At 54.2% G+C, this 25,729-nt stretch overlaps 5 protein-coding genes across 5 annotated transcripts; 3 read left to right on the top strand and 2 right to left on the bottom strand.

Annotated features, from left to right (window-relative positions):
- Positions 1–460: 460 nt before the first annotated feature.
- Positions 461–3,690, top strand: GGS23DRAFT_232917 (Skb1 methyltransferase). The gene is made up of 4 exons (XM_051512070.1): positions 461–741; positions 792–1,383; positions 1,479–2,992; positions 3,141–3,690. Exons 1-4 carry the CDS (start codon positions 607–609, stop codon positions 3,318–3,320), a joined length of 2,421 nt encoding a protein of 806 aa, XP_051369043.1. The 5' UTR covers positions 461–606; the 3' UTR covers positions 3,321–3,690.
- A 242-nt stretch (positions 3,691–3,932) lies between these two features.
- On the bottom strand, positions 3,933–4,697 carry GGS23DRAFT_599443 (LSM domain-containing protein; the record flags this gene model as incomplete). The annotated part of the gene is made up of 4 exons (XM_051518938.1): positions 3,933–4,002; positions 4,285–4,440; positions 4,568–4,605; positions 4,692–4,697. The coding sequence occupies 4 exons, from the start codon at positions 4,695–4,697 to the stop codon at positions 3,933–3,935; spliced, it is 270 nt and encodes an 89-aa protein (XP_051369042.1).
- A 173-nt stretch (positions 4,698–4,870) lies between these two features.
- On the bottom strand, positions 4,871–6,091 carry GGS23DRAFT_232802 (DUF866-domain-containing protein). The gene is made up of 6 exons (XM_051512069.1): positions 6,059–6,091; positions 5,837–5,990; positions 5,608–5,722; positions 5,468–5,533; positions 5,273–5,395; positions 4,871–5,191 (listed from the first exon to the last, which is right to left on the bottom strand). Exons 2-6 carry the CDS (start codon positions 5,869–5,871, stop codon positions 5,045–5,047), a joined length of 486 nt encoding a protein of 161 aa, XP_051369041.1. The 5' UTR covers positions 5,872–5,990; positions 6,059–6,091; the 3' UTR covers positions 4,871–5,044.
- Positions 6,092–7,234: 1,143 nt separating this feature from the next.
- GGS23DRAFT_599441 (Glycerophosphoryl diester phosphodiesterase family-domain-containing protein) lies at positions 7,235–15,291 on the top strand (the record flags this gene model as incomplete). The annotated part of the gene is made up of 5 exons (XM_051518937.1): positions 7,235–7,269; positions 7,337–9,891; positions 11,748–11,873; positions 11,936–15,150; positions 15,214–15,291. 5 exons carry the CDS (start codon positions 7,235–7,237, stop codon positions 15,289–15,291), a joined length of 6,009 nt encoding a protein of 2,002 aa, XP_051369040.1.
- Positions 15,292–16,549: 1,258 nt separating this feature from the next.
- Positions 16,550–19,418, top strand: GGS23DRAFT_232535 (peptidase family M41-domain-containing protein). Its single transcript, XM_051512068.1, has 2 exons — positions 16,550–18,721; positions 18,791–19,418. Exons 1-2 carry the CDS (start codon positions 16,655–16,657, stop codon positions 19,274–19,276), a joined length of 2,553 nt encoding a protein of 850 aa, XP_051369039.1. The 5' UTR covers positions 16,550–16,654; the 3' UTR covers positions 19,277–19,418.
- The last annotated feature ends 6,311 nt before the right edge of the window (positions 19,419–25,729 follow it).

Below are 25,729 nucleotides of genomic sequence, written 5' to 3'. Positions count from 1 at the left end.
GACTTATAAGAGGTACCTAGGTACCTACCTCCTCTAAGGTACTCGCCTCCCAACTACCTAACATCAGGTACCTACCCCCTACCGTAACGAAGGCTGGCCTAACAGCCCGTGCAGGTGTGAAGGCAGTAATACTAGGTACCTACCTACCTAACCTACACTGTAGGTATATACCAAAGAAGGGCCAATGAAGGTGGCGGTTGTAGCTTCGGCGAGCAGCACCACTCACTGCTCGCAGGTACCTGCTTAAGAAATTTCTGTCTGCGTCCCGGCTCCGTGGCTGCACTCGCACCGCACACCCGATTTGTGTCTACCATGAATATCCCCTCTCCCGGCTGCGACGCGCCATTGCCAATCTCCAAGTGCTGCCTCACCTTCTGATATGGGCCCTTAGAATTGCGTCGGCGGCTCCGTTTGTTGCTCTGCTGACGATGGGATGGGACCGTGAGTCTTATTGAGTCGTATCACCAACTCTTGTGCCCTCTTGACGGCGCCGTGCTCGGGCAAAGTGCTGGCAGCCCCCCTGTCCATAGGCTGTGATAGCTGTGCCCGTCTACGCGATCGCGGCCCTCCAGCCTCCAGTCAGTCAGATCCGCGCCCGGCGGTGCCATGTCGCAAACATATGCGGACCACGAGTCCGATGGCGCCAACGAAGTCCGCCCGATATTTTATATCGGGCAACATGACTCGGCGAGGTCGGAGACACTGGACGACGTCCAGTACGGTCGGGTCCTGAATGCTGGCGTAAGTGATTGCCGTCGAGGATTCACTCCGCGGTGCTTAAACGTTCACAGTTCAGCTTCGTCACGACGCCCATCACGAATGAGCATTTCCGCCAGCGGGTCACAGTCCTCCTTGCATCCAGCCTCCTGGAAGCTGAGACCAGTGCTCAAGAGGGCGCCCTTCTCGATCCCGTTGTCCCGCCCTTGACTACGGAGGACACGACGCTCTTTCCAGGTATTTATACGAGCGGACTTGTCGCCTACTCTAGTCCCTGGATCAACCTGTCTTCTCCCGATCATGCTGTTGCCAGTATTTCTAGGCAGGTCCTTAACCTCGAGGTTTCTTATGCAAACTTTTGTGGCGTTAGAAGCATCATAGTTCCGGGGCCGAGGAAGGACTCGATCTCGCTAGGAAGCGGCCAGGGGATCGCGCAATATGCCCGAGCCGTCCGGGAAGTTTTATCGATTGGTACTCGAGTTAGCATCATCATTCACATGCCTATGTACCGTGAGCCTGGTCTAGAAGAGAAGGCTGCGCTTTTATCTTCGCCTCGCGACGGCGCGGATGGCACCTCCGGAGAGAGGGAGGTCGACCTCTTCAGCTCTTGGGATTCATGGCATGCGATCCGTTCCGCGTGCGATTATGATGCGAGACTATTTGTCGGTAGGCTTTTCCACCTCGTCACGCCCGAATAGATCGTCTATAGGCATCGCCGCTCTACTCCCGGATACTGCAGCACTAATTAAAGATAAATCAAGCCCTAAAAATCCCGCGAGTCCTTCCCGAAAAAGAATTGCAGACGAGGTGGTTCTCCGAACCTCTCCAGTCTTTAACGTTCGGCCCCCGTACATTTCAAATGAACAAAGTTCGCCATCCTTCCCTTACTCGCCATCACCAGGACATGATCCGCATGTATATGCGCCTAAAGAACGTTCCGTACGTTCTCCTCTGTGACGTCGGCCCGGACCTACAAACTGGTCCCAATTCTGGTCAGGTGAAGGCGGTTGACCCTTCTTCTGCGGCAGACTTCCCAACCCTTGGTGAGGCTGCTGTGCAGAAGCCTGCGAGTAACGGGAACAGATCCCACTCCACTAATAGCTACGCCGCGTATTTAAGACACCTTGAGAGGCAGCAGGAACCGTTGAGCGACTTGGAGCAGACCACCCTAACCAATTTTCAGGATTGGTTACAGTCACCTCTGCAGCCGCTCTCCGATAACCTTGAGTCGGTGACGTACGAGGTGTTCGAGGGGGACCCTGTCAAATACCATCAGTACGAAGTCGCTATCGCGGCGGCTCTTCGTGACTGGTCCGCACAGGGAAAGCCTACCTCGGCTCCTGATGGGGCTGTCGTTATCGCCGTTGCGGGCTCCGGCCGCGGGCCCCTCGTCACCCGCGCCTTGCGCGCCAGCGAGACTACTGGTGTGCCGGTTCGGGTGTGGGCCGTGGAGAAGAACCCCAACGCGTATGTGTACCTGCTACGACAGAATCAACGGGAGTGGGGTGGCCGTGTTGCTGTGGTTAAGACGGACATGCGAGCGTGGAAAGGGCCTCTCTTGTCCTCATCCACCGATGACGGCGGCCCAGCATATGGTAAAGTGGATATTCTTGTCTCCGAACTTCTCGGCTCCTTTGGCGACAACGAACTTTCACCCGAATGCCTTGACGGCATCCAGCATGTTCTCTCTCCTATCCATGGAATCTCGATCCCGGCCTCGTATACTGCCCACATTTCTCCTATCTCGACCCCCCGTATCTATGCCGATATCCGACAGCGCTCGCTCTCCGCTCCTTCGTCTGACGCGAGCACCGCCTTTGACACGCCCTGGGTCGTGCGCTTATTCGCTATTGACTTCGTCGCTCAGCGTAACGTTCCCGACCACCCGCAGTTCCAGCAGACTTGGGGATTTGCACATCCGCTGCCAGGACCTGTGATGGCGGCCGCGGAGACAAGGCGCGCCGGCGGCATCGCTGGCGGCGGGGGCGGAGCCATGGCTGGCGCGGTCGGTGCGAACGATCACAACTCCCGGCACTGCCACCTCACTTTCGTGTGTCGCAACCGCGGTGTTGTACACGGTCTCGCGGGATACTTCGAGGCGGTGCTATATGAGTCGGCAGCGGCGATCGGTAGTGGTGAAAACGGGGAAGGGGGAGTAGGAGAGGGTTCAGAGGGACTGAATGGTAGCATGATTGAGCTAAGCACGCTGCCAGATATGATCGATCGGAAGAGCAAGGATATGATATCCTGGTTTCCTATATTCTTCCCCCTTAAGGTATGTGCAGGAAGCGTGGGCGGTCTCAGCGGAAACAGAGTTCACTACTACAGTCGTGCGCTCTTTATTCGACCTTTTCCTAGCATATCTATATTTACGGTGCGAGGTCGAGTTTGTCTCACGAACGGACGCTAATGGCAGAGTCTAGCAACCGCTCTACTTCCCTCCCGACACGGAGCTGGAGGTTAGCATGTGGCGGCAGACAGACGATGGTCGGGTGTGGTACGAATGGATGGTGGAAGCTTTCATGTGGGTCGGCCCCTCGCAAAAGGTCAAGGTTGGGGGCACAGATCTGTGCAGCAGCCGGAACGTCGCCTGCTTGATGTGAGCCTATGATATGGATGAGTGGTGCAATGGGAACGAGAGCGATCGGTCGTAGACTTTGAGTGGCATAAGCACTACTAAAGACCACAGCCGTCAAGATCCTAGCAACCACTACTACTTCTTCATTCATCAACTATGAGTGACGACTCTTGCTTAGTCGAAAGGTTGAGATCGAGAGCGTAGCGAACAGGTGGAGATGAGACCCGTTTATAAATCAAATCTTGTTTCGTCCTGATGGCCTCCATCGAGCCTGATTCGGGATCGAGATATTGTTGCCTCCATTCTATCTTCTCATCGATTGCAATAAGTGGAATATTCGGACTAATTCAAGCTCTTGGTTTGGTTTTCCCGGGCCGTGTCGGCGTGCTACTGCGTACCGACAACAATCAAGTTTCTTTTTCTTTTGTCGCATAACCTATCGAGAGGGAGAGATACCTCCGGCAGACGATCTCAGCCGTCTCATCCCGTTCTTCGAGCCCTCTTCTCCCGGGCCGGGGTTAGGTAGATAGGTATATAGGTGTCGATTTGCCTCTACTTCGTCTCAGGGGAGTGGGTATATCTCCTGCCGCCTCACCGACCGATCTGATCCGAGTTCTGAGTTCCTACCGACCGTCCCTTATCCGCCCATCTTGACATCCTCGTTCTCGCCCTGGTTCGCAGCTTTGATCCATAATACATTGTTACACCTGCCAGCAACAACGGACATGTTAGCATATCGACCATTTAAGGGCGCAATGGACAGCCTAGCCAGCTATTGCCCGTTCATTTCCTCCTCGGGACTTTTTCGGGGGGGGGAGAGAGTTTTCTTCATTGGCCCTCTCCTTTATGTACTCCTGCGTCTGCTCATGTCCCCCACGTCGAAACCGCCTATAATGTGTAGGGAGTCGTCGTGTAACTAGAAAGCACAGCGCACGTGTACGTCGGAGAGGAGAGGAAAATTTGGACGAAAAGAGGGATGGTGAACACACCGGATTAGGATCTGACCGAGGTCGCTTGTGAACTTCTGGTCGATGAACTCCTGGGCGTTGGTGAGCTGGATGTTCATATAGCTGTCGGAGCTGACGAGGCGACCGCGATACTCGGTTTCGCCCCACTTGAGCCGCACCACGATGTCCTTGTTGACCCTGTTTCGCGTGTGAACTGTCAGCACTCTCTCCCTCTGTTCGCGTGTGGTAGGTTGCCGCCGGATTGCGTACGTCGACCCAGCGTCGCAAGCAACAAGATGAGTCGGTCGGGGAGGGAGGAACGTACAAGCCTTGGATCATGGGTCTTGGGTTGATGGGCATGAACTGCGCGACCGTCCCGATTAGCTGGCATCACAAATACTGGATGGCGAGGATTGGGAGGAGAGCTGGTGGAGGGCCGACGTGCTTACACTCATGGTGGGCAATGGTACGTCTTCGTTCCAGCGGGCTGTGTTTTTGGATGTTGTTTTGACTGGGTTGAAGCTATCCACGATGAAATAGGTAGGTAGGTATGCAAGTATGAAGATACCTAGGTAGATTTTTGTTTTAAAAGAAATGCCTAGGTACCTCCTACTGATGTGATGTCTGTCTCTTGCCCCACTTCTACACCAGGCCAAGTTCTACCTTATGTAAGCGGTAAACAGCCCGCCTCTACGGTAACTGCCTCTGGCCTCGAAAAGGAGAGTGGTTTATCCGAATTTCAGCTTGGGAATATCAATCTGAATGCGCCAGGCCTATCACCTTACTTTCATTTACACAGACTTCAGACCCTCGTAATATCCCACTTCAGGTCCTTGATGCTCACCTCGTCGCCAGCCTTCTCGTCATAATCGTACCATTCACCGTCCCGTAGGCAGTCTATGCTGTTGAACTTGGTCCCCGACTCCGTGCCGTCCGCTAGCCATTCCCCCTAACCATAGGTATGCCTAGCTCAGCCCCTTCCTCGTTGAGGATTGAATCGACGAGAGGGAGGACGTGAGATCTCACCTACCTCTGGAGAGAAAGATGTGAACTCCAAGCCCCGACAGTCGAACTCGATGATGGACTGTCGCTTCGGCGGCTCGTTCTGTTTGTACGCTTTGGGCCCCGCCTTGATAGAGCAAGATGATTCCCGCTGCCGTTCAAATTAGACACACAGCTCACCCGCCCCATCGCAGATGACCCTATGGGTATCTTGGGGACGAACCTTGCAGTTCTTGCATTTCCATACAAAGTTAGCCTCTCCCCTGCTACCACTCAACTCGTTCGTTTCCTGGGGAAATAGTTAGCGGGTGAGCAGCAACGATACTATACCAAGCGGAAAGCCCGGGGGACGGAGGGGCATACAAATCTGTTGACGGCCACCGGTTTGCCGTGTGTCTCCCGACAGGACGTGCATTGAACCGTGAAAGTATACCAGAATGGGTTCTCGACAGTATCCTGGGGGCGGAGGTTGGTGACCCTGGTATTACCAGCCAAATCAGACACGGTGGGAGCGGCCAAGGCAAAAAAAGGAAAAGAAAAAAGCAGATATCAAGGTGCACGATAATCAAGAATCACAGAAAATATCACCTACCCGTTCAGTTCCGCAATCAATGCGAGAGCATACATGGCGGGCCGGTTTTATAGGGCGCGTTGATGGAAGGCGATTTCGAAATGCTAGGGCGCTTTTTGGTTTGATGCCTTGGATACCTACCTCTTTGACATACCGACGTGTAGGCACCGACCTCCTACCTTAGGTAAGCGCATATCATAGAGTATATCGCGAGGTGGGACCTAACTTAGAAAAGGTACCTACCTAGGTACCTACTATCTAGGTGCCCGGGTAGGTACCTCTATCTAATCTCGAGACCTCAGGTTAGATACCTAATGTTAGAGACATCGGTAGGTATTGCGGGGTGCCAATTCCTCACGCAATTTGCTCAAGAATGTATCACGTGACCCAGAACCCGGATCCGTTGACCGCGGGCAAGGCTACGGGTTGATGAGCCGTATTTCGCAAAATGGAGAATCCCCGTACATATCCCCCCTCCGTTTGCTGCCACCCAGAAAAAAGAGGGAAGTGAACAAGACAAAAGATAAAACATACAACACCAGGGATTCGCTGGTCGTCACCGACCCAACTACTAATCTGGCCGTATCTGGCTTATCTATGGGAGAGCGGACGGGATCCCGAGTTTTCCAGATCGTATGGTCGTATGTGATGATTGCTGACTTTACAGTGGTATAAATAACCAGCCTGTGCAACCAGGCCGGAAAGCGGTTAATCGAGCCGTTGCGACCGTTCTAAAATCTCTCTTTCTCTCTCTCTTAAAAAAAAAAGCCCATATTGTCCCCAAAGGCTCTGCCGTTCCTATTATCTCACCTATTAACCATTTATCAACCCGTTGGCTGGTGTCTAGGTATGGGGTCATGTGTTTACATTTGTAAATAATCAGAGAGCCTAGCAGGGCCTCTTAGCCGCAACACTGCAATGCATAAGGTCGTGATGTACCTATCCCTCTTGGGGGTCGTATGCCTTGTGTACCTACCTCTATCCTGCTTGACAGTACCTGCGTTAAGAGGCTCGATAGCGACCGCAGAGAAAATGCTTTCTACATTTAGTCATGAGGTGTGAGTAAGGCACATATCTTAGCGTACCTAAACGTTGTGAACGGATGCTATCTAATGTACATACCTCCCTAGGACAGGTACCTAGGCAGGCAGCTCGGGAACCAGGTACCTACCCAAGGTAACTAACATCGGTTTTCGATATGGGAATATACCCCACCCTTAAGTTTAGGTACCTAAGCTCGACATCATACATGGCAGCCAGAAAAAAAAACTCGTACCATCCTCTCACTGATTGCCTTCATCCTCCATCGCCAAATCGATTGGCGAGCCTCCTCTCACAGGGCAGGCGTCAAGGACGGCCTTACCGTGACCAATCGGGCCCGTGCTAACACGGAAGGGATGTCTGAGGTATGCGCTCACTATGGTGGTCAAGAACGGCGCAAGCGCAGTCTTCCTGTTGCTGTCAACTCTGCCTTCATTCTGGCCGCGTAACATTGCGGCGTTCTGCGACTGTCGCGGCTAGGCGAAAACCAACCGCTGCCGACATCTTCACCGCCTGCTACACGACAATTCTAGGCGCGGCGACCATCATCGACACCCAGAGGAAGAACGAAAGGAGGAGGGAGCTCGATGACAGGCTAAAGAAAGCCAGGGCGGCGTCGGCCAACCTAGCCGCTCAAGAGTCGTTAGGTTCGCATGAACCGAAGGACTACCTCCATGCCGATGTCCCCGGCGACGAGCGCCCTCGCAAGTTGTGGCCACGGAGAAAAGAGGCACGTCCCCACGGTGCCCTCTTCCAAGAGCTAGGGCCTATGTCTGAAATCACTCGTTGGCGGCCCCGGCGCACGTCTTGGCTGCAAACCCAACTAGAATGGGTCGAAACGGAGGCTGCCATCGCCGCCGAGGAGCGAGACCCGGATATCGTTCTCCGGGAGCCAGACAGCGACTCCAAGCTACAGAGGACAACGACGACTATTGTGAATCTGGTGAATCGCCTGCTATGGCAAAGTTGGGCGGGAGAGAGCAGCCGGAGTCAAGATCGCGCAGAGGCGAGGTGGGAATCCAACGGAAGAGAAGATGCCATCTTGCGAGAACTCAGGGAACAACTCCAAACCTCACACTATCCAAGTTATAAACATCCAGCCCGAGACCCTGACAATGCCGCAATGACTCGCTTCCTTCTCGGCGAGTCCATTCGGCGAATCTTCAACCAGGCTTCCAGCTCCAAGGAAGTAGTGGGCAAAATATGCTATAACCTCTTAACTTCAAGTGCCCCCCCGACCATGCACACCTATAACATGCTCATCGCTGGCTTTAATAGGATTGAGCGCCATGACCTCGCGCAGACGGTCATCGACTCGTACCTCCGCAGCACGGCTTGGCCTGCCACCCAGCAAACCATCATCTGTATGCTCAACCACTACCGGGCCGTCAATCGGAAGAAGGGTATGCGAGATGTTATCAAGAGAATGAGAGGGGTCAGGGGCACAGGCCTTCACTTTCTAATCATCGACAAGAGGGCCGTCTATTCGAGACAGTGGCTGCTGTGGGCTACGGAGAATTGCGCCAGCCGTAAGTATGCTTTTGTCCGACGGGCGCCAAGGAGCGATGAAGTCTTCAACACTATTATCAAGGGCTGGCTGCATTACGGAGATGTTGGCAACGCATGTATGGTGTTCGTAGCTTGCCTGCGGAACGGGTTTTCGATCGCCGCCCAAACACTCCAGGAGCTTCTCTTAACTTGCTTGGCGGTGGTCGATTATGCAGCAGCGCGAAAGCTGGTTAGGGGCTTTGCTAAGCACACGGACAAGTTCAAAGCATTGGTCGATGGGATCGTCAGTCAAGAATCGATTTCAACATGCCGTCAGGTCTTGATGTGCCTTTATTACCTGCTGGATATCTGCTGGTTTCCGATAAGAGGAATCTTCTCGCCCTTTGTCAAGGTTTTTGAACGGTCGCTGCAAAAGCTGAAGTTTCTCGTTCACCGAGCTCGATTTGAAGTGGAGATACTAGACACGGATGGCCTATATACAACGACACTCAAAAACCTCAACTCAAGCAACCTCCTAATAAGCCCGCTGAACGCGACCATCGCTACCATGGATCTGGCTAGGCGGAGCAGGCAAACAGCTATAGAGACATTCGTCGGCTTCAGCAGATTGGCGATGCTTCTGTCAATCGACCGAAGGTATTCCGACCTCGAGGCAAGAATAAGACCTATGATTGCGCAAGCGAGAGCGATCATCATCAACATCAAAACAGGTTATGACCTCGACCCGTCTTCCGTCCTCGGCTCGGCGCGACCCGAGAAGGCAACCCAACAACGCCGCTATGATTCTCTCTGCAACGCGCTCCAGGTTATCCGGCTTCAGGCTGGCCCAATGACGCAGGAGGGTATCAGACAGCAATTGCTTGAATATCTCCCGGATCCCGCGCTGGCCAGGCAATTCGAGAGCTCCGGGAATGTGGAAAATATAACGATACGGGCCCTGGTGAGCTTCTACGTCTCGGATCCGCCTTTCCCCGACGAGCCTATGGGCCGCGACTTTTGCGAGACAATAAGACGGCTAGAACAAGAGCTTACCGATGCGGAAAACATGACCAGAGCGATTCTGTTTGCCTACCTCAGGGGCGATATTCAGCGGCAACTAAGGTTCTTGTGCCCCTATTGGTATCAAACGCCCCTGGAAAAGCTCGTTAAGCATCACTTGCGATTGCGTTTCCCGAAGACCCCTCCGGCTGGGGGCGGATCGCAGCCAGGGACTTTTGGACTGCATAGGGGAGAAATTCCAGCAGCAAGTACTGCCGAGGAGCCGCCTGCAGAGGGCGCGGATGACGCAACCGACAATGTCGGCGATTGTACGGCAGAGTCAAGCCGGGGACAAGATCTATTTCGGGCGATCGCCGAGCCCTGTCTTTCAGGGCTATATCCCCCGCAGAACAAGGGCGGGCTGTTTTCCTTCCAGACATTGGGAGGAGAGGCTAACCCGAGCAGGTGGCAGAACAGGATGAGGCGCTACTCGGCGGGATCGGTGATGGATTCGTTGGCCCTGTGGAGGCTCGAAGAGCGCGATCTATGTACGTATATGCACATTTGGGGCGATTATCACGCATCTCGTTAGGCATACAAATAGAAGTCTGTCTGGTGACGAACGGGCTACCGGCGGATCCCACCCGCCGACGATAGCGGTAAAGGCCTAGCCGAAGGCACCTAACAGGTACCTAATCTGAGAGGAGGTGGAGGTACCTAGGTACCTAAGGTAGGCAAATCATCTCAGGTATCGATAGATCAGTAGGTTACTTAACGAAGGATAGGTTCGATTCCTAACAGCGCTACTTAGTAGTCTTCGCTATTTAGCTCATCTCCGGACTACCTACCTTACCTACCGTAGGTACCTATCAGACGGAAGACGGGAGGGTGTAGTAACAAATCCAAGTAGGTTCAGAAGGAGGGTGAAACGCGGTAACAGTTTCTGCGCTGAGAAAAGAGCAGCTTTTTTTTCTCGGCACTCGCAACTGATTGTTTCCCTCCTTGTCCCCTGTTAGGTTGAGAGGTTACGCAAGGCAGGTTACCTAGGTACATCAGCACCAAAGCCACACCGGTTGGAGGCTCCCTAGAGGTACCTAGACTAGTAGGTAGGTGATCATTTTTATCCGAGGTATATAGGTAAGTACTTTTTGAATAGGGACCTACCTCCTCTTGGGAAGATAGTCCGACTGGTTTCTATAGGAGATCCCTGGTATTTACCTCACGGGTATAAACCTACCTCCTAGGTAGCTCCTATCTACCTAGGCAGGTACATAAGGCAGGCAGGTTCAATTGAGTAGAGATAAAGGTAGGTACTTGATATTGCCCAGAAAGAAGAAGGTGAAAGGTGCAGAATAGCCAATTATACCTTGCCATTTGCATCACGTCCCTCCGTAACCCGGATCTACTGGCTCTTGGGAAGGCTCACACATAGGTACTTCCAACGTCACCGCTCACCACGTTCCACCCCGTCCGGCCCGCACAAAGCTCCGCCTTCTCCCACAGCAAACCTGCCTACCTACCTATATTTATGCCTACCCGCGTTCTCCGGACGGCCTCTCTTCGATGCACACTTCTGCCCTCTTCCCGTCACCCCGTGGACTCGACCGCTCACCCGTACCGCCTATACAGGTATACCTTACCTACCTACGTAGTGACGCACTCGCACATACGCGCGCGCGCGCTCGCTTAATCCCCCTCAACTCACTTACACGCACAGCGACGCAGCACGGCTTGCTTCCTACGCTGCCCTCCGCCCCGCCTGACCCATCAAACTGCCATATATCCCCGTTCTCGCCCTTCGGCCCTTGGCCATCCTACCTACCCCTACGTTCCTCTCTTCTTCCTATCCACTCGACTAGCAGCAGACACATCCACGCCCATGGCGCCCATCCTCTCTCCCCCACAGCAGGAGACCCAGTCAACTGGCTACCCGTAACCGGCACCGGCCACAGCGTACACCATCCTGCCGGGTCGGATCTGAACTTGTCGGGACCGTTGCCGTGCTGATATTCTAGGCTGCTGTTCGTTTGCCACTGCACAGTCTTTCGCTGGCTCTCCACCTTCCCCACAGTCGGCAGTTTTTCAGACTACTGTGCATCCCTCAAAACAGTCTGCAAACGCGGGCAGTTCGACGGCTAGCTGTGGTAAATAAACAACAACATCACGCTAGCCACGCTGCCTCTCGGGTTCCTCACAAGCCTCGCCGCCATAGCCCTCGCCACCTTGGTCGAAGCCTAAGCCATCTCTCGTCCACCCGTAATTGTCGTTTCGTTGCTGAAGCGGCTTCTCTGCGTGGCGTGCACGTTGACAGGAAGCACGCCCAATATGAAGTTTGGAAGAAAGTAGGGCACATCAGCACACCTCGACCGGTTCATCTAGCTTTCCGCCCAGCTGCTAACGACAGGGTCTAGTTTGCCTCGCAACCAGGTCCCCGAGTGGGCGTCTTCTTACATCAATTACAAGAGCCTGAAGAAGCTGGTCAAGGCGGCTACGGTGGCGTTGAGGGCCGGAGAGACGGTGGATTTAGCAGGTGGGCCGTCTTCTTCGGGCTTGTGTCGATGCTGGCCGCATCTCCTAACCTGCCACTGATAGAGTTTTTCTTCGCTCTGGACCGCAACCTTGAGGATGTCGACGCCTTCTATAACAAGAAGTTTGCCGAGGTTCACCGCCGGGTCAAACTACTAGAGGACAGATACGGCAGGAGCCCTGACGTTGTTGCCGACCTGGATGATCATGAGAGCGAAGAGTTGATGGGTGCCCTGCTTGAGCTTCGAAACCAGCTGAGAAATCTGCAGTGGTTCGGGGAGATTAACCGGAGAGGTTTCGTTAAGATCACGAAAAAGCTGGATAAGAAGATACCCGGATCGGTCACTCAGCAGCGGTATATAGCCACCAAGGTCGATCCTAAACCGTTCGCCAAAGATGCGACCACGGCACGGTTGATCGCTGAGATCAATAAATGGCTCTCGGTGCTTGGAGATGCGCAAAACTTCGATGACGCCGTGTCAGAGAAGTCTTCGCGCTCGGTGCGCTCTCTAGGGAGAGTGGCCGCCAAGGCCATGTCGAGTGTCCCGCAAGCTATCCTCGACAAGCTCGATGCTGCGATTCGAAACGATGATGCTGCAGCTTTGCGAGGTAGCTTAACCGACGAGAACCTGGTCACTCGCGAGCAGGCCTCCCAGGACATGCTTCTCAACTTCCTCCAGCGGTCCATCTCATCGCGGTCAAGAATATGCATCGCGTACCTCCTAGAGCAAATCAATGTTCTAGACGAGCCGTCCGACTTGAACGAACGGAACTGTATCCACCGCCTTGTCATTCACATTGGTCGGAGCAAATCGTCTCTCGCAGGCGACTTGGAACCCAATGCGGTTTCTCTCCCGATCAGCTCTCACTATACAAATCATTATATTGCGCCGAATGAAGCAAATGGGTCTACGTCGCTCCAGCCAGCGAGCAATGATACCTCTGGATCAGCGCTGCTAAGTAAAGACGACGAGGCGGTGAAGATCTTATGTTATCTCCTCGATAACCTCAGACCAGGCCAGCGGTCTGCGCTGGCGGCCGCCGACTCGCTGGGACGTATTCCTCTGCATTACGCGGCGCAATTTGGTTTCGTAGTCCTCTGTCAGGTCATCATGGCAAAGATGCAGGAATGGGGCCAGTTCGACGTCGAAAACGGGATCGATGCACCCGAGTGGCAGGATAAGGAAGGCAACGCGCCGCTTCATCTGGCCGTTATCGGTGGTCATCCCCTGACAACAAAATGCCTCCTTCAAGGAGAGAACTGGCAGGGTTCAACCCACAAAGAGGGGGCCAGAAGAAAACCCATATCCAAATCCAGCGCCGTACTGGCATTGGCCACGAAGGCAAATTTCGTATCCATCGTGCGAATGCTCGTGGAGGCGGACGTGGATGTCAATTGGCAGGATGCCACAGGCGAGACCGCGTTGCACATCGCCGCTCGTTTCGGGCACGTAGAATGTGCTAGCATCCTCCTAGAGGGTTCGGCCGGGAGAACGACAAATTTGGAGTTGACCGAAAAATCGTTCGCGTGGACCCCTCTGCACATATCGGCCGTGGACGGGCATCTTCCCGTGGCGAAGCTTCTAGTGGAGGCCGGAGCAGATGTCGGAAGGCCAGACTCTTTTGGCTGGACCTCCAAGGAGCACGCGGCCTTGAGGGGCCACCTGGAAATCGCGAAGCTCCTTGCCTTGCATGCTGCCACTTCATCTCCGTCTAGTGATAGCATGGAGGCGACGCAGCCATCATCTCTAGCCTCTTCCTCCCCCCCCGAGACATCCTCGCTCGAGGACCGTCGGTCAGACGGAAGTACTAGAATCCCGGAACCGATCAAGTCCTTTGGCCATCGTTACCTCAAGGATAGCTGTCTCATCATGGTGAGCCTTGGGTCTATGGACATGCGGAAGAACGTCGAGGCTGTCAAGCTTGAACGCGTTCCCCTGGCGGAAGCACACATAAACCAGCTTGATACCGCCTTGTCCCTCGTAGTGTCGGCCAGGGGTGCGCAGGGCGAACCTACAATTATTGATCTGCCGGTGCATGAAAGCATTTCTACGGAGCCAATCCTATTCACAGCCTCGGATATCTCGCATGTAAGACTGCTCTTCGATATCGTGCCGACATACTCCGGGAGCGAGAAGAACAAGATTGGCCGCGCCGTGGCGTTGCTATCTTCAGTTCGCCCATCGCTGGGCACAAAACGGATGAGCCTCCAAGGCGACGTATGCGTGCCAATTATGGGGGCGAATCTCGAAGTCATTGGCGCCGTCAACTTCAACTTTCTCATCATCACGCCCTTCTCGCATCCAAACATGGAAGTCAATTCTCAGCAAACGTACTGGAAGAAATTATCATCGACCATGGTTTTCGGCCACCGCGGCCTCGGCAAGAATTCCCTTCAGAACAAGTCGCTCCAGCTGGGGGAAAACACCATTTCCTCATTTATTGCTGCGGCCAATCTGGGCGCACACTATGTCGAATTCGATGTTCAGCTAACCAAAGACCACGTTCCCGTCATCTACCACGACTTTCTAGTGAGCGAGACCGGGATAGATGCGCCCGTCCATACGTTGACCTTGGAGCAATTTCTCCACATCAACAAGGAATCGAAGTCTGGGTCGGGCAAGGGGTCACCGGAGAAGAAGGGAAACGATGCCAATGGTAACGGTGTGAGAGAGCCGGGCACGAGGCAAAGGTCTCTCTCTATGGATTTGGCCAAGGGTGCGAAGGATAGCCTCGACGAGCGCATGAAGTATACGCTCAACTTCAAGGAGAGAGGGTACAAGGCAAACACGCGCGGCAATTTTGTCCAAGCACCTTTTGCTACGCTCGAAGAGCTCTTCCAAAAAGTGCCCCAGCACGTCGGATTCAACATCGAGATGAAGTATCCGATGCTCTTCGAGAGCGAGTTGGAGGACATGGACACCTACGCGATCGAGCTCAACTCGTTCTGCGACACAGTACTCACCAAGGTGTATGACCTAGCCGGGAGCCGCCACATCATATTCAGCAGCTTCAACCCAGATATCTGCCTCTGCCTCAATTTCAAGCAGCCTAGCATTCCGATCCTGTTCTTGACGGACTCGGGAATCGGCGTGGCCAGCGACATCCGAGCGAGCAGCCTTCAAGAAGCGATCCGGTTCGCGAGTCGGTGGAATCTGCTCGGCATCGTGAGCAACGCGGAGCCGTTCGTGAACAGCCCTCGGCTGGTTAAGGTAGTGAAGCAGACGGGTCTAGTCTGCGTCAGCTACGGGACCCAGAACAACGACTCTACCCTAGTCAAGGTAATGAACCACTCTCCGTAGGACGGCGAACTAAGAAGCTAACTGCATTGTCCTCCCCTCTAGCGCCAGGTGAAGGAAGGGATTGATGCGGTGATCGTGGATAACGTACTAGCGATCCGACGAGAACTTACTGAGGAATAGGAGGTACTGGGGGGGTTATGCTTCAGCTGAGGGCAACTTGCACTCTTGTCTGTACACCAAGTATAAGGTATCCTAACGCCTTCTACAACAACGTACACGTTTCATTGCGGTGCACGCCGCATCGTGCCATCCAAGTTGTTGCGGATACGTAAGATGGGGGGATAGACATTCGGTATAAATATAGAATGGGGTATCCGATTCGAGGTACCGCTTTTTGCCCTGCCTATCATAGCGTCTGCCGGGCGTCGTCGGTGAGGGCCCTTTCTTAGGTGGTGCGCTCAGATTCCATTCATCATCCACAACACATCAGGCGAGGTTAGTACCTGGCTAGCAGGTAGGTAGGTAGATGGCGTGAGGGTGAGGCTACTAGGAGTCGCCAGGTACTATCGTCGGAGGAGGGTAGAGTGAATGAGGTAGGCATGTAGGCATGTAGGCATGTAGGTACGCAGGCACGTAAACATGTTCTCAACATAGAGGCTGAAGAACAGGCCAAATTAGTGAAGAAGCAGCAGATCCCGATAGCACCCTTCCATCTCACTTTAGGAGGTAGTAGGAGGTACCTACTTACTCACTTAGGTACGTAGCTTAGGTACCGACCCGGCGCAAGACTTTCGCCGAGGACCGGCGATCCGCAGCGACGGAGGCGAGAGAGAGAAAACCTCAGCCAATAGGAGCGGCCGGAGGCTGGTAGGTACTCAGAAAGGGGGGGCGAGAGCGGGGGAAGGGCAGATATTACCGCAGAGAGGTAGGTACCTCTTGAAGTAACCCGCCCGTATATATACCTAGGTACCTAAGTATGTATGTAGGTACCTAGGGTAAGGTGTGAAGAGGAAGAAGGAACGGCAGGGATTGCCTCCGTCCCGCTCGGCAGGACCCTACCGCATTGTTGGACAAGGCAGGCGCTGTGGGTGACGACTAGAAGATAGACTAAACGTCAACCGAAATCTGAAATCTGAAAAGATCCGCCGCAATTTTCGTCGAGATTCCTCAGGCCAGCCGCACCTAACGGGTTCTCAAGTCCACCCTTTCCCACCAGGATCACGAGAATGCGGCCTCCATCCCAACCGGCCATCAGAAGCTCGTTTTCTCTCCCGTCTGAATCCTTTTCTTCTGTTCTGCCCGGCCAGTGCACGCACTCAATTAGTGGCGCCATTCCCGGCTCATCTTTGGGACTTACCTGTCACCGTGTCTTCTCGCATGCGCACACTCCGTATTGTATCCTCGACCCCTCTGCCCGCCACTCGTCCGTTCGCCTATCCGTCGTACCCTTCTCTCGATTCCACCAAATCCAGACAACAGCAAGACGAGATAGCGCATTCGCCGTCGCTGACCGACGACACGCGCGTCTCCGCGTCCAGTCGCCATGGCGTTCCAAACGTCAGCTTTGCCCGGCATCGCCGCGGCGGCGACGGATCTGTGGCCCTCCATCATGAACACCCTGATGCTACCCTTCCGGACGCACTCGCTGCCGCTGCCGCTGCCGCTGCCGCTGCCCGCATTCCCTCGGATCTCGGGACTCGACTCGAACCCGCGACAGGCGCTTGCTGAACCGAAGCCCTTTACCGCCTCGCCAAAGTTTGACCTTCCCGAATTCCTGCGAGATCCCCAACACGATGCGAGTCTCGTGCCCGCCCGCGTTACGAAAGGCTACGTCCCGACGCCCTTTGATATCCGGTCCTCCATCTCCAACATGGGGCGTGCCGCCCTTTTCGCATCGAACCCGGTTGTCCGTCGTCTGTATCCGCACTATCCCCTGCTCCGGTTTCTGTCCACCTCGACCGCCTCCCGCCCGTCTTCGTATCCCTTATCGATGATGGCCGCCCCCCAACGGCGGTCTTTCCAGACTGGTGGCTTGTCTCGAAATCTGCTCGCTCATATGGAAGAATCTGCCAACCGGAACCCGGCCAGCGCCACTGCCCAGAACGCATTCTACCAGGCCCTCTTGAGGGCTAACATGCCCGCTATTATCGTCGAAAGATATCAGTCTGGTCGTTTCGCGACAAACGCTGCCGCTGCCGATGCGTACTACAAGGCTCTGGGCATGTTAGCGCCAAGCGCCGGACAGGGACAGCCGGATGAAGAGATTGGCCAGACTGTTAAGAACTTGCCCGGCGACCTAACGCCGACACAGGTGCAGGCCGTCACCCAGGCTCTCGCTGCTCGGTCTCGCGGCGGCAACCTAGCCGTCTCGAAGAACAACCAGGCAACCGGCGCGAAGGACGGGCCGCTGCACGTTGTCGTCGACGAGACGCTGGGGGGCACGGTCTTCCGATGGGTCAAGTTTCTCCTCTGGTTTTCGCTCTTCACGTATCTCAGCTTGGTCGTTGTCACCATGCTCATCGAGGCGCTGAGCGTCCTTAAGCGGCCAGGAGGAAGGCTTGACAGCGAGGTCAAGGCCGAGCATCAGAAGACTCGATTTTCCGATGTGCACGGCGCCGACGAAGCCAAAGAGGAACTTCAAGAAATGGTCGAATTCCTGCGCAATCCCGAGAAGTTTTCCCAACTAGGCGGCAAACTGCCTAAAGGTATACTCCTGGTTGGCCCGCCCGGCACTGGAAAGACACTCCTGGCGAGGGCCGTCGCGGGTGAAGCAGGAGTTCCGTTTTTCTACATGTCGGGGAGCGAATTCGATGAGGTTTACGTCGGGGTCGGCGCAAAGCGCGTTCGCGATCTCTTCGCTGCTGCCAAGTCCAAGTCGCCTGCCATCGTCTTCATCGACGAACTCGATGCTATCGGCGGTCGCCGCAACACGCGTGATGCCGCCTATGTCAAGCAGACTCTAAACCAACTCCTTACCGAGCTAGACGGATTTGATCAGACGAGTAGCGTCATCATTATCGGCGCCACAAACTTCCCTGAACTGCTCGACAAGGCCCTCACACGGCCTGGCCGTTTCGATCGTCACGTTGTTGTCGACCTGCCCGACGTTCGCGGTCGCCTAGCGATCTTAAAACACCACGCAAAGAAAATCAAGGCAGCCAAGGACGTCGATCTTGATGCCATCGCCCTGGGTACCCCTGGTCTTTCCGGAGCCGAGCTCGAGAACATCGTCAATCAAGCCGCCGTACACGCCAGCAAGGCCAAAGCCTCGACAGTCCGCAAAGAAGACTTCGACTGGGCCAAGGATAGAGTTATCATGGGCGCCGAGAGGAAGACCATGGTCATCACCGCCAAAGAGAAGGAGATGACGGCTTATCACGAGGCCGGCCACGCTCTCGTCAACCTATTAACCAACTCCGGCCAAAGCTTGTATAAGGTCACTGTTCTCCCCCGCGCCCACTCGCTGGGCCATACGGCAAGTCTCCCAGAAATGGACAAGTACTCCTATACTATAAGCAACTACCTTGCTCGAATCGATATGGCGCTCGGAGGCAAACTCGCTGAGGAGATTGTTTACGGCCTGAACCAGGTCACCAGCGGAGCCTCATCGGTATGAATATTCTTTTGTGCCATCATCTCCGCATTTGCGCCTGCGTACATACTAACGTCTCCGGCTCAGGATCTCCAAGTAGCGACCGCTGTTGCCTTCGACATGGTTGCAAGCCTGGGTATGTCTACGAAACTTGGGAACATGGAATATGGGAGTCGGTACGATACCCTAAGCAGCGAAACAAAAGCTCAAGTCGAGGCCGAAGTGCAACGCACCGTCAACGAGGCGTACGAACGCGCCCGGAAACTCCTGTTGGACCACCGCAAAGAGCTCGACCTCCTCGCGAAGGCACTTGTTAAATACGAGACATTAAGTAAAGAGGAGGTAGAAAAGGTGATACGGGGCGAGTCTCTCCCCGACCGCATTGCCGTTCCGAGGGGTCCGATGACCGTTCCGTCGTCGTCCAAGCCACCTGCCCCAGGTGAGCTAGCGCCCCCGGCTCCAGGTACGGGAGAAAACGATGGACGACCCCCCCCACCAGTTCCGCCGGCTCCGGGGGGGCTCACCCCCAGCAGATTTCCTCCCGGAACTTCCAGTGAGAAGGGAGATAGCTAGTCTTCTCTCTTGAAGAGAGGCAGTCCCTTTCTGTCCATCTCCAGGCTCTGGCCCCGTTGGGAATAGTCGGCTACGGAACCTCAATGAGCTTGCTATTGGTAGGTATGATACCAGATGGTGTCGAGGTTGAATACGATCAGGGGGCTTGATCATGCGGTGCAAGAGATTAGACTACGCGAAGTAGGTAGGGCGAATGGGATGTCGGGAGTGCTAGGAGATGATAAATGAACTTGTACCCCCCCACCCCTCCAGGCACAGCGATGTGAATTCTCTGAAGCGGGCGGATGCCTGGAGAGTATCCATACGACGATACTATTACTGTATCACCACCGTCACTACCATCACTAGCCGACAAACTCCCTAGCGTCATGTCATGTTCCAAGCAGTCCAGCTATTACAAGAAGAGAAAAAAGAACAAGGAAAAGCATATAGCGATTGTAATGTTAGAGTACAAGTTCTCCTTGCCTTCTTACAATCCGCGCCGTTCTAGTTGTATCATTGTATTAATCCCCGAACGACATACGTTGACTTTGCTCACTGTCACCGGAGGAGCACGGCGTACATCTGATTTGGGCGTCCTTATCCGGAGCTCGGAATCGGACTACGCCTTACATAGGTGAGATATTCTTGAGGCTTGTGGCGGGAACGAACGCCCGTAACTGGGAGACTACGGAACCGTTGATTTCGGCCAGGGTAGTAGAGAGGGGCTCCTACTGGACTGAAAGATGGACAACTTGCCTGGGACTGAGACATCATTGACTACCAACTCTACGCCGCCGAATACTCCCCCAGATTGCTCAAGATCGCAGCACTTTGCGATTCCGTGGACGCAGATGTACGACTTGCCGCCCTGCATTCGCCGCCATCCTATGTAGCTTGCGAGTCGATCTACCTTACCTAGTGACAGCTTACCCTGTTGCGACGATTTCGATGCGGGGAAGCAATGCTAGATTAGCTGGAAGCCGAGCATGCATAGCTTTAGGGCGATGTCGGGAATGCCGGCACGATGCTGGGTTATGACGGCAATGACTGGGTAGATGAGACCCAACTGAATATCAGGCCCGCCAGGTAGTTATACGGAAATATGCAGCGAGGGGCGGATGTTATCTAGAAGTTCCCTGGACGGGATGTGGAGCGAGGACGAGGTGGAGGGAAGTGTTCGTTCTGTTTACTCGTCCGCTCGACGGCACATGCGCGGTTCGATCACCCGGAGTCGCGCAAAGGATCTAGACCTGTGGTGTTATCCGATGTATCTATCCGAGAATCGTCCTCGTACATTTGGGATAGCTAAGCGGGAACTGACATCTCGTAGTCAGCATCATGCGACAGCGAAGAAGGAAGAGAGGGTGCCTGCGATGGCCTACCGTTTCCACAACGATAAGGACTTTGCCGACCTTTGAGCCGATCTCATATATACAAGACATCAGCTGGGTCGAAGTATTTCGAGCATCGCCGTGGTCGGCTTAACCGGACTTGTGGTTTGAGGCTCTAGCTAGCGACCAAAGGGATCGGCCGCACCGATTAAGAGGCGAGCTTATGGTATTTACATTCACGCCGCCACTGATCACCGGGCTCTTTTTAGCAATACCCCCCTTATCTTAGTTGTCTCGGGGCCTTTTACGTAGGCATGAATTGCGAACACACGGCTCACAGGGGGCGCGTTCATTCATTACCCTACTGGAAAGAGGTCAGCGTAGCCCGAGCTGAGGACTTGTTTATGCCCCAAAGGCTTATGCGTACGTACGACGCGCGCAGCAAAACCGAAGAGAGGGTATAGCAACGCCGCCGATATACGGGAAGACGCAGAATCCTAGCACCTATCGAAGCTCGCATTGCCTGACACACTTCCGCGGGCCTTCGCCAGCCCCCCTTTTCTCCCTGGCACACCGACGATTACTCGCAGGAGAGGGGGAGGGGGGGGGTCTCGTCATATCACACCGAATTCCAGAACAGATCCCATCGGCAATCCCTCTCCCTCTGTTACTCTTTTTCTTGAAAAGGAGGAAGGGAAAGAGAGGAAAGCGGAAAAGGGGAACCATCTTCACCTGTAAACCGACATCGCCCTCCATGCAGGTGGCCGCATTCGTGTTTCACATGGGGCTTACTCGCCACTGCCCTGGTGTCTGTTCGCGGCAACCCTGAAGTTATCGATGACAATATGGTATGTACGTATTACATGCGTGTGTGTATGTGTGTGTGTGTAGGTACATACATAATGGGCTGCAGAAGCCGTAGAACCCCAAGCCTCAAAAGAGCGGTGTGGGTTGGTGAGAGCGCAATTTAGAGAGCTTCTACGCTGGTGTTCCCTGGGCACCGATATGACCGATGGTAAACCTTCCAGGCGAGCTCGCCTTGATCCTTCTCGAAGCAGCAGGGAAGTGTAATTGAAGCTGCCAACCCCGACGAGTCGATATCCTAGGAAGAAACGGGACCTTGTGCGCGCTCGTCTCTGTCCGTTTGTATGCTAACGACGAGGCGGAACGAGCGACAGCGAACGTGAAGAGAGCGCGTTGCGTGTTGTCAGTCGATCTCAAACGCTCGTTGCTGAGTTGGTTTGGGTTCTCTCTCCCTCTCTCCCCCCCCTCTCCTCTTCCCCCCTTTTCCCCTTCCCTCTCCATTATCACGATTTAAGAGCATCAAAAGCAGGGACGTTCCCCCAAGGCTGGGTAGGGTGGGGGCATGGCCACGAGCGGCCGGGCGACAGGATAGTATGTAGCAGTAGATAGATACATCTTGCTTCCCCTGATTCTGAACCTGCATATGCAATCCGACGTTAGGCACGTCTCCGCCGAGGCACGGCCATCTGCTCTTTTCCCTTCGCGGCTCGGTCTGGGACGACAGGAGGATGATGCGAGCGAAACCGGATGAGGTTTCTCTTCTCTTCCCCCTTCTCAACCAAAGAGAGATAGGGTGCCGAGCGGTTCCAAGGCTTCTGTCTGCCGCCTGCCAATCGCAACTCTCCTCGGTCAAGACGTCTGCTCTATGCCCCCCCAACACCATACTGCTGCAAGACAGCGTGATTGGATGCAACAGAGAGGTTATACCGCGCAGGTTTTATACACCATCCCCGCGCCGGTAGTTGGTTACGGAAGCAATCCTTCACCACCACACACACGCGCGCTCGCGCGCTCACACTCGCTCGCACAGGAACCGAGTAACCAAATGATCGACCAACAACCGCAAACTCGGGAAGGGCCCCGCGACCCCTCCCTCTCGGTCACAGGTCACAGCGCGCTGATGTAGCAGTCCTAAATGTGAAGAAAGATAATAGATCTTTCCCCTGGTGCGTGGGCAGCGCCTTTCCCAGGTGGGGGGTGAGATGTCTAGTGATAGCCAAGGTAGAGGTCTCCTTGATACGTCAAAAAAGGGGGCAGAGAGAGGAGGTTCTTCGGCCAGAGTGGACGAGAAAGGCATAGGGGATTCACCTTGCAGGTATTCCTCGACCTGCAGACGCAGGGAATAATCATAACAATACATAATACGGGTATAGTGTACTCCAACCCTCCATGTCGTCTCATCTCGTCAATGAAAAGAGAAAAAGTTCCGACTCGTTGGTCCGAATGCAGGTGCACACACACGTACACAACGAATCGGTAGCGTGCAGGAGAGGATCGCGTCGCAGCATTAGCCCTGCATGGGACGGGGGAACGGGCAGCATGACAGAAATGGCGCTGGCGTGAGACCTGCTCGGAAGTGGACCGGCGGATGGGGAGGGGGGGGGGGGGGGGGGTTAGGTGGGTGGTCGAGGTTATCTACAAGGACATCCTCCCATAGAATCCGCGTTCCGCAAAGGGAATTAAGACGCCATCGCACTCGGTGCTAGCTGGGAGGAGTCAATATCTGCCAGGTGCCGATTTGGAGAATGGAGAGAGGGAAAAGAATGCAGGAAATCTGGAGAGAGGGGGGCTGGCTGGGTCAGTTCGTGATCGCATATCTCGAGCGACGAACTGGGAAAGGCCGCAGAGAAATACAAGGGGTCTCCCAGTAGCCGCATCGGAATCTCTCCCCGGGAAAAAAAAAAGAGGTGTCCCACTCTCTACCGTAGCAACCCCCTACCTACATATGTATATAGCAGGCCTCTACTACAATGAACGCTACCTAGATGTCTGTGTTACTGGTCTTATTACGTCTCTTAACTGCCTCGTCAGCTTGTTCTATTATTTGGCACGACTCGGTAGTTGCCGTAGTCATGATGAAGGCTTAACAGCAATACATAGGTAAGTACTTACCTCATATTCATGTTCCGCACACACACCTCTGCTCGGCTTCTTTCTCCCTCGCCACAACGTACGGTACCAAGGTAGTAATACCAGTATTGATGATAGAATGGTAGCGCCGATGTACACATATACATAGCCAACTGTATCGCTATATTTATATATACTAGCCTGAGACGTGACTTACGTGTGAGAGCGCACGCACCAGTGTTAGGGACGTGGGTGACGTTGATTCCAGGCCATACGGATCACCTAGATCCGGGGTTCAAGTCGATGGAACCTGTGTCGTCGGTTGGTAGCTTGCCGTCGCAAATACTGTGCGTACGGAGTTTGTCCCGTGATTGATCCTCCATGCGCTCCCGCAGGGAAGTTGGTCGGTTTGGCGCCTCTCGAAGGCGGGTTAGCCCTCGAGAACGTCCAACCCGCATTCCGATCGCCCAATAATCTGCTGTGGTCTGATCCGGCCTGTCATCTACGCATCATCATGTGGGTTCGCCATCTTCAAAACACCGCATCTACATCCCTACGTGCGACAGCGAGGACTAGGTCGGCGACCAAGGCTAGGGTGTCTCCATACATGTATGTCGGCCACACCTCTCTGTCGCACGCCCTTCACCAAGAACCCCCCCACGGCGGCCTAGCTGCGTCTGTAGCACCGCATATTCCTCCGGCCGGAGGTGTATCCTAGGAACAGAACGAGGCAAGCTAGGCCTCGTTGGTGGTGTACGCTTCTTCACATACACGTATTCACCGCGGGGAACATGAACCCATGTCGGCAGCGCGATTCGTGCCGCGCCCCGGAACTAGTTTCCGCGTCGTGGTTCAACACCTGCAGTCTCTCCCTACGATCCTATGTCACTTACCACTAGGTCCAAAACGAAAAAAAAAAAAAACACTACCTCTAGGCACGCACGTACATCACACGTGCATTGGGTGACATGTACATACACATAATAGTATGCGTACCTACGTATATGGATTATTATATCGTGCTGATAAAGTGACGCGGGGGGCGCTTAGGGTAACTATGCGCTCTTAAGATCGTACGGTTCCTCGACCAAAGACCGTTACAGTGCATGGCAGAGTCTATGGGACTGGAAGGCGACCAGGTGGTTCAGGAGAGACAGAAAACCGCATCTCCGGGTAGTCCGGCTAACCTAAGCGGATGAGGGAGGCCTTTCGGCGTCGGAGATAATTCGAAACGGCTAGGTTTTCTTCGGCGACGAGATTTCCAGCAACGTTTTGGGTACTCAGTAGAGCCGGTTCCGCGAATTCAGGATGGAATAAATGTTTCAGCCGGACTCGGAGGAGCGTAGGCGTCGGCGATTTCATTATAATCTACTTGGCCTAACTACTATAGGTGTAAACACTGCGTGATAATACTACTACTGAGTACGGGCTAACCTACGTAGGTACAATAGGCAAGTACCTATATGATACTGAGTCCTCCCCACCCTAGTAATCTGTGTCCCCTCCAAGGTTACATTGGGTTGAAAGCGGAGCCGCGTCCACCTCCCAGAACCAGCCACACGATTACACTCCGTACTACCTCGAGTGTGGTGAACATCTGACGTTGGTCTGACCGGAGTTACGGCGTCGAGAAACAAGAGTTGATGTGTTACCTAGAGAGACATACGTGTATAGTTAGAAGGATACAACCACGACAGCCTGCATTCCTCGAGAGTCGTAGTTAGAGTGGCAGGGGTGCCGTCATGCTAAGACGCATACATTCAGATTTCCATGGCACGCGGGCCGACTCTTCCCAGGTACAGGCGACCCGTATGACACGAAGGTTTCTCACTATCGAGCGAGCATCGTGTTGTGCCTCTCCGTTTGTGTATATATATAAGGACATATATATATATGTGTGTGTGTGTGTGTGTGTGTGTGTGTGTGTGTGTGTGTGTGTGCATAGAGATATATATGTACATATAGTAGATATATATATATACCCACGTACAGTCGCCTTGGGAGTGGAGGCGGTCGGCATCGGGGATTTTCGACGAAGATCCTTCAAAGGATTTCGCACGTACATAACATGCCTACTATGTACGTGCCTACATTAGGTGTGTATAACACCAATGCAGGGTCGAATCCCCAAGCACATCTAACTTGCCCTCTTCCGTAAACTTAGGCGCCGTAAAAACTCGAAAAAGTTGAACAAATGCTATGAGGACAGCAAGTCGTAACGTGCTGCCGCTAACAGTACAGAGCATATTCGACGTCTCCTGCATAC

The sequence above is a fragment of the Durotheca rogersii genome (assembly GCF_024521655.1).
Source record: "Durotheca rogersii strain YMJ 92031201 chromosome Unknown GGS23scaffold_24, whole genome shotgun sequence".
NCBI lineage: Eukaryota > Fungi > Ascomycota > Sordariomycetes > Xylariales > Xylariaceae > Durotheca > Durotheca rogersii.
The sequence above is the reverse complement of the archived record's forward strand: the minus strand, read 5'-3'. Positions and strand labels throughout refer to the sequence as shown.